At 39.1% G+C, this 11,683-nt stretch overlaps 1 protein-coding gene across 1 annotated transcript in view; it reads left to right on the forward strand.

The window, feature by feature from the left end:
• Positions 1–8,511, forward strand: part of SLC17A8 (solute carrier family 17 member 8) — a 29,763-nt gene extending 21,252 nt beyond the window's left edge. Inside the window, 11 exon segments of the mRNA XM_086610055.1 lie at positions 354–491; positions 2,094–2,176; positions 2,178–2,208; positions 2,211–2,242; positions 4,489–4,576; positions 4,579–4,620; positions 5,902–5,951; positions 5,953–5,995; positions 5,998–6,012; positions 7,423–7,550; positions 8,173–8,511. Of these exon segments, the coding sequence (XP_086466181.1) occupies positions 354–491; positions 2,094–2,176; positions 2,178–2,208; positions 2,211–2,242; positions 4,489–4,576; positions 4,579–4,620; positions 5,902–5,951; positions 5,953–5,995; positions 5,998–6,012; positions 7,423–7,550; positions 8,173–8,511 (989 nt within the window).
• Positions 8,512–11,683: the final 3,172 nt, after the last annotated feature.

Below are 11,683 nucleotides of genomic sequence, written 5' to 3' on the forward strand. Positions count from 1 at the left end.
CAATCTGATTGTGAAGTTCTTTCATACAGATCATGACAGTTTTATGAGCAATCTGCTTTTTTCCTTCCCTGGGTCCCACATAAAGCTTTGCTTCTGCCTTTTTCTCTGCCCCATACACACCACATAATGCAAGTCACAAAATGCTCAAATGCTTTGCAAGCAGGCATACAATATACACAGAGTTAGTTATCATATTTTTCTTTCTTCCCTGGCATATTTCTATACAGATTTGGTTTAAGTGGCCCTTGAAACAAACTTCAAGGCCTGCAGATACTGAGATTTATTGTTTTTTGGTTTTTAAAACCGAGCTTTATGGGTTTTTAAACTGAGCTTTGCTTCTCCTGCCTCTCCAGGAATGTTTGGGATTGTTTGGTACATGTTCTGGCTGCTTCATGCCTATGAGAGCCCTGCTGCACATCCAACAATAACCAACGAAGAAAGGGTATATATAGAAACCAGTATCGGAGAAGGAGCCAGCCTAGCTAGTGCAAGTGTAAGTGAAAAGGCTTTTCTGGTTATAATTTGTGAGCACTTTACACAAGATCAGCATACGACTGGATGGATACTATTAGCTGCATAAGAGCAGCAGAACTATTTGATGTTGATGTTTAGGGGCTTTTCCTTTTATGAAAATTACAGGACCAGGCTTATGCAGCTGGACAGGACAAGTTCAGCAAAGGCAAAACACATAGTGCTGTTTCAGCTCTCAGTTTATAGGGCCTCCCTAATCTAGGGAGGGGAAGGGATTGGGAAGGAAAGGGAAGAGATTGGTGATAGAGGGGAAATCACATGCTCTGATCTCCTGCTCTTGGGTAACTATCATGTTTGTTCTAAAAAATATTAATGGAAATAGCTATATACAGAAACTGGCTGCAGATATTAATTTATCTAGCTGCCCTTTGAACTCTTTTTAAGGATTATTTGAATTCTGAAAGCTTAGGGACAGGGTTTCTGCCCTGCTCACTCTCACAGCAGCTCAGCTCATTGTTTTAAGACTTCTCTTCTCTCTCTGAGAGGATTCTGGAAGATCCTGGAAACTTAAAACTAAACCATATTTTCCCATCAATATTTTCTCCATTTCTTAGATAACTCATTTTGCTAGTGGTGAAAACAAAGTGTTTCTTAATAACCTGTTCCTCTTGGCTTTTACTCTAGAATGTTCTGGAGCAGAATAACTCCAAGATCTTTTCTCTACATGTTCATGTAATAGCCTTGCTGAGGGCATAAAATACCAGACTCTCCTTTTAGGCATCTCCTGAAGTTTGGTTGAAGTCACTCAGGTCTTGGCTGGAGACACACACACTTGTTCCAGGTCATGGTTTTCCCCTTATAGTACAGTGGTTTTACTGCAGAGGACACGGTACCTCCACCATGTGTTCACACATGACCGCAGGCATACGCTACCTGTAGAACAAAACTACCATTTTTTTTTAAAAAAGGAGAATGTCAATGTATATTGCCAAAATTACATATTTCAGCTTCTCATTTGAATTCTGTATAAGTGCATAGAACTCTGAAGTGTTCTTTGTTCCTACTATATGAAGTATTGAGGCATAAATAGAAACTGGAAATGCCAAAAGCAAGTTATAGAAATTAAATCCTCTACCATAGACTTTTACTTGCTGAATGAAGTTAACTGGGTTGAAGCAGGTAGCTGCCTGTTGCTGCACTACCACATATCTCTTAGCTTAGGTTGTTCATTTTTCACAATCCTTTCAGTTGAATGTCTCAAACTACATCATGCCAAAACATGGGGAACAGCACAAGCTTTTCTCTCGTTTTCCTTGCTTCTGTTATTGATCTTGTTATCCCAGTAGCAGGATTCTGGAAGACCTTACGTAATTTCAGTAAGTAGAGCAACAACAGTAGGGTGGTCATATTAAAAATTCTAACTATTCTAGGAAAGTTTCTCTGCTTGTCTTTTGCCACTAATCCAGGATATCTTTCACTTGCATTTTAAGTGATTCACAGTGTAAATTGGATGGAATGCACTAGGCAGTCCTGATACTAAAAGATACTGGAGTCTTTATTCTACCTTCTGCCTACTCAAAATGCCTTCAGTTTTATTTATTTATTTTTTTTTTTATTCCTAGAATTTAGTACTCCCTGGAAGAGATTTTTCACGTCAATGCCAGTATATGCAATTATTGTGGCAAACTTTTGCAGAAGCTGGACCCTTCTATTTACTCCTTATAAGTCAGCCTGCTTACTTGAAGAAGTCTTTGGGTTTGCAATAAGCAAGGTAAATATCTGAGATGAAGCAGCAACCTTCAGACCTCACCCTAAGAGATGCAGAGTGCTTGAAGATTCCCTAGATCTTTTTGGAATCATAACAGTAGATTATTCACAGTAGTTGGGATGATATACTTCTGGTGTTCTGATAAAAATAAAAGCTTACTAACATCAAATTATTAGTAAAAGAAAAGAACTGAAAGTTGTTTTGGGAAAGAGTTGATTAAAAAAAAAATGTATTTCATGAAAACCACAAGGGTAAGTAAAGATAAATGCAACATTTTGTTTAGTGCTGGCAGTTCAGCTTTACTTGTGAGAGAATATTTATCTTCTTCTATTTTTGTTTCATTACTTTGCATTGACAATCAGGAGTCAAATTATGTATGGATGATATTCCCTGCCACTGTCACTTCATTAAAGCCAATATTGTTACACTTCCTCTTCAGAGCATGACAGAGGACTTCAGAACATTTGCTTCAGAAAAGTTTTCCCAACGTTCCTTTAAAAAACCTATGTGCTACTTTGTAAACTATTTTCAAGCAAGTGTATCCTGCAAACAGATCAACAAACAAAGTAGTTATCTGTGTGGTCTGAGAGCACCAGTGTGCCCAGGTTCTGCAATGCTTGTTGGGGTAGCAATGATATTCCAAATGGACAAGCGCAGCATGGAGATGAAGAACAGGGATATTAAGACAAACTAGGTTGTTTATTCTGAATTGCCTTTCATAATGCTAGAGATGCACCTCTGTGTACCTCACTAGTTAAAAGTAATGTAAAACTGTCCATGTAAGAAGGTTGCACATTCTAAAAAACCTCAAACTTCTCACTAAATTACTTCTTCAAAGAAAGCTTCTCGAAGTTGACATGCTGATCACTAAAACTCCACAAAATAGTGTTTTTCACATACCTGGGATAATGTACCAAAGCTAGCAGAAAACAGTAAAAAACCTTTGGCAAAATATTCACCAAGGAGAAGTCACACTTGACCAACTTGATAAAATTCTGATGAAATGACTGGCCTGGTAGAAAAGGGAGAGCAGTGGATATTGTCTACCTAGGCTTCAGTAAGGCCTTGACACCATCTCCCATAAGATCCTCACAGACAAACTGTTGATGTATGGGCTGGTTGAGTAGACAGTGAGGTGGATTGAAAACTGGCTGAACGGCCAGGTCCAGAGGATGGTGATCAGTAGCACAAAGTCTACTTGTAGGCCAGTAACCAGCAGTGTACTCCAGTCAATACTGGATTTGATCTTGTTTGACATCTTCATTAATGATCTGGAAGATGGACAAAATTTATTCACAGCAAGTTTCAGATGACACAAAACTGGGAGCAGAGGCTGATATGCCAGAGGATTGTGCTGCCATCCAGAGGGACCTCAACATGCTGTAGAAGTCTGCCAACAGGAATCTCATGAAGTTCAACAAGAGGAAGTGCAAAGCCCTGCACCTGGAGAGGAACAAGCCCCACGCACCAATACATGCTGGAAGGCCACCCAACTGGAAAGCAGATTTGCAGAAAAGGGCCTGGGCACCCTGCCAGACATCAGGTTGAACAAAAGCCAGCACTGTCCCCTTGCAAAGGTGAATGGTATCTTGCACTGCATTAGGCAAAGTATTGCTAGCAGGTAGAGAAAGGTGATCTTTCCCCTTTACAGAGCATTGATGAGGCCAAACCTGGAGTATTGTGTCCAGTTCTGGGCTCCCTAGTACAAGAGAGACATGGACATACTAGAGAGAATCCAATGAAGGTCCTCAAAGATGATTAAGGAAACAAAGTCTTTCCAGTTCCTATAAGGAAAGGCTGAGAGAGCTGGGATTGTTTAGCCTGGAGAATAGAAGTCTCAGGGAGAAAACTCATCATGTATACAAATGCCTGACAGGAGGGTGCAAAGAAGACAGGGCCAGCCTCTTCTCAGTAGCGCCCACTGACAGGACAGAGGCAATGGGAACGTTCTGAAACATAGGAGGTACCATCTGAACATCAGGAAACACGTTTTACTCTGAGGGTGACTGAACACTTGCACAGGTTGCCAAGAGAGGTTGTGGAGTTTCCATCCTAAGGTCACTCAGGTCTTGGTTGCACGTTCTGCTGGAGGAGAGGTCTGCAATCTGCCCACACAAGGATCCAGGATAAAATGTGTCCAATGGGGGGGCGAGCAGGAAAGAGATGAAGAAATGGTATGATTCTTATTCTTTTCCCCCTGAATTACGAGAGAGGAGACGAGCAGTAAGCACTCATTTATCTAATTGCAGGTTGGCCTTTTGTCAGCAGTTCCTCATATGGTCATGACAATCATCGTACCTATTGGAGGGCAGCTAGCTGACTTCTTACGGAGCAGGAAGATTTAACCACTACCACTGTAAGGAAGGTCATGAATTGTGGAGGTACTATTTGATTCTGAAAATATGATACTTCAAGTGTGTGCTGCAGTTGATGTAAATATCATAGTTTGGTCCATGTTTAATTGTAAAAGAGACAAATTACCCTTGATTGCATTTGCAGTTGGTTAATCTGACACATTAATGGAGAGCTGATTTTAGATGTCCTCATGGTACAAATCCTTACTCATATGAGCATGCTTTAAAAAGGGAGGAGGCAAGAAGTCTGATTAATGATTAAAGGGGCAATAGGGACTGGTCCAGAAGATTAGTGAGATCAGATAGGGCTCATCCTGCAAACTTGTACGGACAAAGTTAGCCATGTACCATGATGCTTGAGAGATCCTTTCCCATTGGATACAGCCTTACAATAACTGGCCATGCTCCATGTGCTACTACCAGCAGAACTCACTGACAAGTTTAGGCTGGAAGGATTGGGAAAAAAACCCAGACAGGGGACAGACAGACTCATTTTACTCAGCACAATATAATTTGTTTCCAGTTCAGTCACTGACTGAAAAATCGATGACATGTACATGTAAGGAAGATACTAATTAGAGCAAAAATTTCAAGCCAGATAGCATATGAGTCACTTCTCTCAGTTCCTGGCTTACATTATTTATGAATGGCACAGGCTGCCTGAAATAGAGATGCCTGCAGTCAGAGATGCCATGCAGCTTGGCTATGCATCTTCGCAAAGGATTCTCGGAGTCATTGTGTTTTCAGGATGGTTTTTCAGGATGTGTTTTCAGTGTCACTAAAAAAAAAAAACCACAAAAAACCAAAAAACAAAAACAGAAAGATTTAATGTTGCATACTAGAAAATGTTGATTTGCAGTAGTGGCGAGACTGGAAGTTCCCTATTATACTCAGGGGCTGTCCTATAGTGTGGTGGCACACTTGTCTGAAAATGCTCTTTTGCTCCATTTGCCAAGAACATCTCAAATCACTTTTTTTCTTCTTTTCCTACCACATTGTGGGTTGAGAATTTTTCAGTGCTTTGCACAGAATCACTTTCTCATTTTTTCCCTGTACTGCTCAGTGAGTTAATGTCACCAGTCACTTGGGTCATTTACACAGCAATCAGGAGAAAAAAGTATATTCTCAAACAAAAAATAGACAAATATTTTCTGTGAATCCACAATGCTGCCAAGTATGTTCAAGAACAGCTTCAAGATATGAAAGAATTTTGTCTCACTTTAAGTTGCTATTCTGGATAGACCTTATTGTACCTCTGTCACCAACAGCAATTCAAATGTGATTTATTCCCATGTGTTTCAGTTGAAGGCTTTGGAATGGAAGCAACCTTGCTTTTGGTGGTTGGTTATTCTCACACAAAAGGGTGTGGCTATTTCCTTTCTGGTGTTAGCAGTAGGCTTCAGTGCTTTGCAATTTCAGGTAAGAATTAATCTTATTATTGGTTTTACTATTAGTGATAAAAGTGATGCTATTGTCCTCACTGTTGTTACTGTCATAATTTCTATTATTCTTTTGCTTTCAATGTGGCTGTTGATGGAGTATTCCCTGTTTCTTCCCATATCAGAAATAATTTCCTTCAGTATCTATGAAACGTGTTGCACTAGGACATGAAGCTTAGGAGGAACCTACTCTTTATCGATTGCAGTTTACATCAGCTTTGTGCTGTTATTTTCTACTATAGTTTTACAGTGTCAGCCACTTTTTCTTCTTGCATCCCTAAAAGGAGAGAGAGAGAGGATTACTTTGGAATGAATAGTTGCTCAAAAGGCTATCAGTTGCAACCTCTCTCCCAGCCCATAGCTGCCTGTTTGTGATTTCTAGGTCAGTTGTCTCTCTGTTGTGTCCTATAACTAGCCCTCCTCCAGAACAGCTGTTTCTAGCACTTTCATGGGTCACCAATGTCAGATTGACTTTTGGTAGCTCCACCAGTACGATTGTTATTAAAAACCAACCTTTTCTTGTGAAGGTGGAAGGCCATCAGCTAGCAGACTGCCAAGAAGATGGCTTTAATGAGCAAAATTGACCAGCAAAGTAACTGCTGCTCTTCAGTTGTTTCAGGATTATGCAGATGGGAGTAGTTTTGCTGCTCAGTTGTGAGGTGCTTGCATAGCAGGCCATTTCTATCAATCATTTTTTTAGTGCGTTATTTTCTCAGTACTCAACTTTTTACTGTATTTAAACCCATGGTCTTGTAATTCATTATCTCTCTGTGACTAACCCTAGCTCATATGACTAATTTTGGTTATCTAAAGCAAGATAATTATCTGCGCTGATTTTCACTATTTGTTTTTATTTCTTAATAAAATATGTACTCATATGATATGCTACAGTAAGGGTAATTATTTTCCTACTGGCTTATATTCTATTTTTTTAGTCATGTTGTTAAACTGCTACTTAAAGTACCAGAAAACATGTATTAAAAATGACTACTTCCTAAATAAAAAAATATCAGCATTTGACAAACATGAGGCATCTTTCCTTAATTAAAAATGTTTGCTGAGTATATTGTTTCTGTATGAGAAGATGGGAAGCATAGATACTTTAATTGAAGTCAAAACAAACTATATTTTCTATACAACATGATCCCCATAGGTGGGGAAAAAACAGATTTTGAGAAAGAATAAAGAGTTGCAACATATTTTAGTTGCAACATATCTTCCATATGCTGCAACATATTTTCCACAAAGAAAATACTACCCTTCTTTCTCAAACATATGGTAACGAGGTTTCCTACCTTTTTCAGGCTTCTTGAGCCACAATGGCTGTAGAAAGCCCCCTGGGCCTGGTAGCACAAAGCTGTAGAGTTGACCATTGTCTCATTTGTTGTAGGATTCAACGTGAATCACTTGGACATAGCCCCACGTTATGCCAGCATTCTGATGGGGATCTCCAACGGTGTGGGGACACTGTCGGGCATGGTGTGCCCGCTCATTGTTGGTGCAATGACGAAACATAAGGTAATATTTCTCCATATTTTCTAGGAAGAGGATTAAGTAATGCAACAGAAGTTAAGACATTTCAAAGCTTCCTGGGAACACCATTTTATCATGAATCTCTGCAGCTGTTTTCTGTTGTTGTTTGTTTTAAATGTTCACTTTTACAATATCATGGGGACCAGATTCTCAGCTATTGTAAACTAATTATCTGTGTAGGGAGATATTATTTTACACCACCTGAGGCTGGCTCTCTGCGATATCTCCATACTAGTGGGTAATTCTTATAGGATTTGGGATACTCCTCTACAACGCATCCCTGGTAGAGTTTCTAAGCAATTGCTGATCTACAATAAGATTAACTTAGTTGTTAGAGAAATCTCTGCATTTCCAACTCCACGAATATTTCACATATAAGAGAGAAACTTCACTGTGAGAAAAAAAAAAATCCCATGTTTTATTTCATTACTTGTTGTTATGAAAAAAAGAAACCTTCATGGTGACTCTCATAAATTGTTCAATCTGTAACATCAGGAACCAAACAGTGAACACAGTCATGGTACAATATGTGCTAATTCATTGTCGAATTCATAAAGTAATATTTCTTTTTACTGCAAACTTACTGAGACCTGTACAATTCTTTCAGACCCGGGAAGAATGGCAAAATGTCTTTCTGATCGCAGCCCTGGTGCATTACAGTGGAGTGATATTCTACGCTATCTTTGCTTCTGGGGAGAAGCAGGAATGGGCTGACCCTGAAAACCTCAATGAAGAGAAATGTGGCATAATTGATCAGGATGAGCTAGCTGAAGAAACAGAGATAAAAAATGAAACTTTTGTAAGTCCAAAGAAAACATATGGTGCTACCAGTCAAAACAGGGAAGTACAGAGAAGAGAATGGAGAAAACAAAAGCAAGTAACTCAAGACATGGAAGAACAGACTTCTTACCATTATGAAAATGGAAATTTTCAAGATTTGTCATAATACTTGAAACCATCAGGTTTGTATAGCAGCCACTCCCATCCCTCCTTCTGCCTAGCTGCCCCAAGTCATCTGGTATCCATATTTATTTTCTTATTCAATTGTGTAACATCTGGCCATGTGGCTAGATACAAGGGGTGGTAGTTCCCTTCTAATGGAAGAGTGTTAACAATGGGACTGGGACAAGTGGTACTAAATCCTTTCTCAGCCATCTTATCCCCTTGGGAGGAGTTCCTGCACCTGTTAGGAGATGACCAGCCCTGGCAGAGCTCCTACCTGGTACAAGCCTGTGACTGTATGAGCAAGGAGTGCCCTCATCTTCTTTCCTGAAGAGAGAAAAGACAAGGTCATATCAGATGGTGGATCCACAGTGATATATGTAATTACTGGAGCTCCAGTGGCATGAAAGTCTGCCCTGAGTGGCTCAGATTTGCATTTTTAGGATTCCTGTAGGATGGCATTTGAGCTGCTTAACCCGTGTCAAACTGCAAGCTTACACTGAAAGAAAAGCAGTTTTATGGCAGCAGGCTGTAATTAATTACCAATGGTCATCCAACAACAGAAAGAGGAACATGTAGCAGAGGTGGCACGGTATTGCTTTAACAGTTCCTTCAATCTGGTTGACAGTTTGCTTTATATGCATTGCCCACAGAATCTGGATAAGGCAATAAAATGGATACTTGTGAGATTTCTCCCCCTCCAAAGATTTTGTGCTGGCATGAAATAATTTTGAATAAAAAATCATCGTTAGTGATGCAATACTATTAATCCTTGTGAAAGGAAATCTTCGTCCTGTTGAGATTAGATTTCTCACTCAATTCATTATTGTGAAGTAATCTAAATATATTTTTCTAGTATTATACTGATAGAGTTCCTCCAACCATTCTCATTTAGGTGAATGAGCTTACTTACATGAATAAAGTCTTTAGTTCTGGATCTGTAACTTTTCAATGCCTCAGTCTTGCTGTTGTTATGAATGAAGTACTGTAACATTTGAGAGTTAACAGAGTCTCTGTGTCTGAAAGTTTTCTTTTGCCATTGGTTTATGTTTGACAGTATAAAGTGGCTTTAGCCTTTTTCTACCATTTTTAGAATCAACAGTGGAGCATGCTGTATCATCTCAAGCAGTTAGCTGCAACTCAGAGACTCATTGTGGCATTAATACGCTTTTCAGAATGGAAAATTTCAGTAAGCTGTGATTTAGTTTGTCTTTCATTATGATTACTGCCTCATTAAATTCAAGTGAAAGCTATCCTGCCTAGCCTATGATGTGCTTTGTAACAATTCAGTATTCTCGTTCTCATGTACCGTATATAGCCACTGTGATGCACACAAGATTTGAACATTTCTAATACACATTTTGCTATTTTGTTGAAGTGCAATTGAATACCATGAGTGGAATCACATTTGTACATTCATTTGAATACATGGATGATTTATCTTCACTACAAATGTAATTAAACAGGGAGACCAGGAAGTTACTGATTTTCTTTTCATGTCTCTGGTTCCTTTTCTACCCAAAAAAACTGATCTACAACTATATACGGATGAGAAGTAAAGTAAGGTGAATGAATGCATGTCTAGTTTGATGCCAGTGAGGACTTTTTAATTGATATCAGCAGATAATTTAACGATACGGGTATTGTTATGGTACAGCTCAATCCTACCTTGACATAATGCAGTTTATTAATAAGCCACTCAAACAAAACTAATTATAGCTTTATTCTGTTAGAACAGAAAAGAATATTTTTTTCAAAATTCTAAAGTTCAGTTTAGTCTAGAGTTGCTTATTTCACTACTGATGTTTAGAACAGGCATAAGAAATATCTTCTTCCTTGCAGGTTTAGTCAACATTTGGGGATTTAAGTGGCAGGAGCTTGAGTCAAACATTCTCATCAGTCTATCAGAAAACTGGACCAGCTGCTGTCAAACTGTTTTGCCATGTCCACCACATCTTATGAAAGAGAGAGGGCCCACTTCTTTGCATATGCGCAAACCAAACAACTTCTTCCTCCCTCTCCAACAATGTAGTGTGTTTATAGTTGCTACAGGAACTCTTAGAAGGGAAAATAGCATTATGAAAGGATTTCGTCTAGGAATCTGTGTAAGCATAATCTGGCAGAGAGGAAAGATTAAGAGAATCAGCTGACTGTAGAAAGGAGAAGACCAGACAATGGACTATTCTAGAAACAGTATGTTTCTGAGAAGAAGCACTATTTTTCCAGTAATGATAAGGGGTAACTTTTCTGACTTACTAAGAGGAACACAAAGGGAGTGATGCCATTGTTATGACAAAGAATTACAAACATCCCAAAAGTCTGAAAATGACCAGCCGGCACATGAGAGCTTGGTTGCCTCCGTGGTGAATGTAGCTGCTGTTTCTTACTGTTACAGGACCTGCGTAACAGCTGTCACGAGTGACACATGATACGATGAGGAGCTTGGTTTAGCAGGATCATTTCGTACTCTGCAAACAGACTGCACTGATTTAGTTCACTGGAGTTTTGACTTCACTGGACATTTCAGCATTATTAATGCCCTGACATAAATGGTTAAAACATTTGGACAAGCTTTTGCGTTTATGTAAGTGCTTTCTTTCTTTTCTAAATTTAACTGCTTCCAGAGGCAGAATATCATCTCTGACAAGATGAGGTTATGCACAGACCAGTCTTTCTCCCTTTCCTTTTCATCTGTTTAAAATTGTTCAGGTGCATTGTGTGAAGTGTAAACATCAGCATTGGTTGGAGGTTACTTTTCTTTCCTGGAAATCTTTGTTACTTAATCGACTCTTTGATCTACACAGTGGCTTCCACAATACTATATGACCAAGAATAAAGTCAACTTATTTGGATCAAACAGGCTTTGTAACTCCAGTTTTGCTGGATGTCTCTGTCTGCAACCTGCTACAACAGCCTTTTCTTGCAGGATCTGCGAAGCACATCACTGAGGGTATTTCTGCTAAAATTGTCTTAAGATATGTTAGAACTTGGATATTTAAAAAATCAGGCAAACAGTTGGTATATCCCAACCTGACTCCAAAAAGTCATGACCCTAATGCTAGTGGATGTGAATAACTCAAGTCATATTTTCTGAGGAGAAATATTAGCTTGATTAAACTTCATTTATTGCATTATTTGTGTACTTTTCTGCCCCCATGTCCAAAATAACTTTTGCC

Source organism: Tauraco erythrolophus, chromosome 4 (assembly GCF_009769465.1).
Source record: "Tauraco erythrolophus isolate bTauEry1 chromosome 4, bTauEry1.pri, whole genome shotgun sequence".
Lineage (NCBI taxonomy): Eukaryota > Metazoa > Chordata > Aves > Musophagiformes > Musophagidae > Tauraco > Tauraco erythrolophus.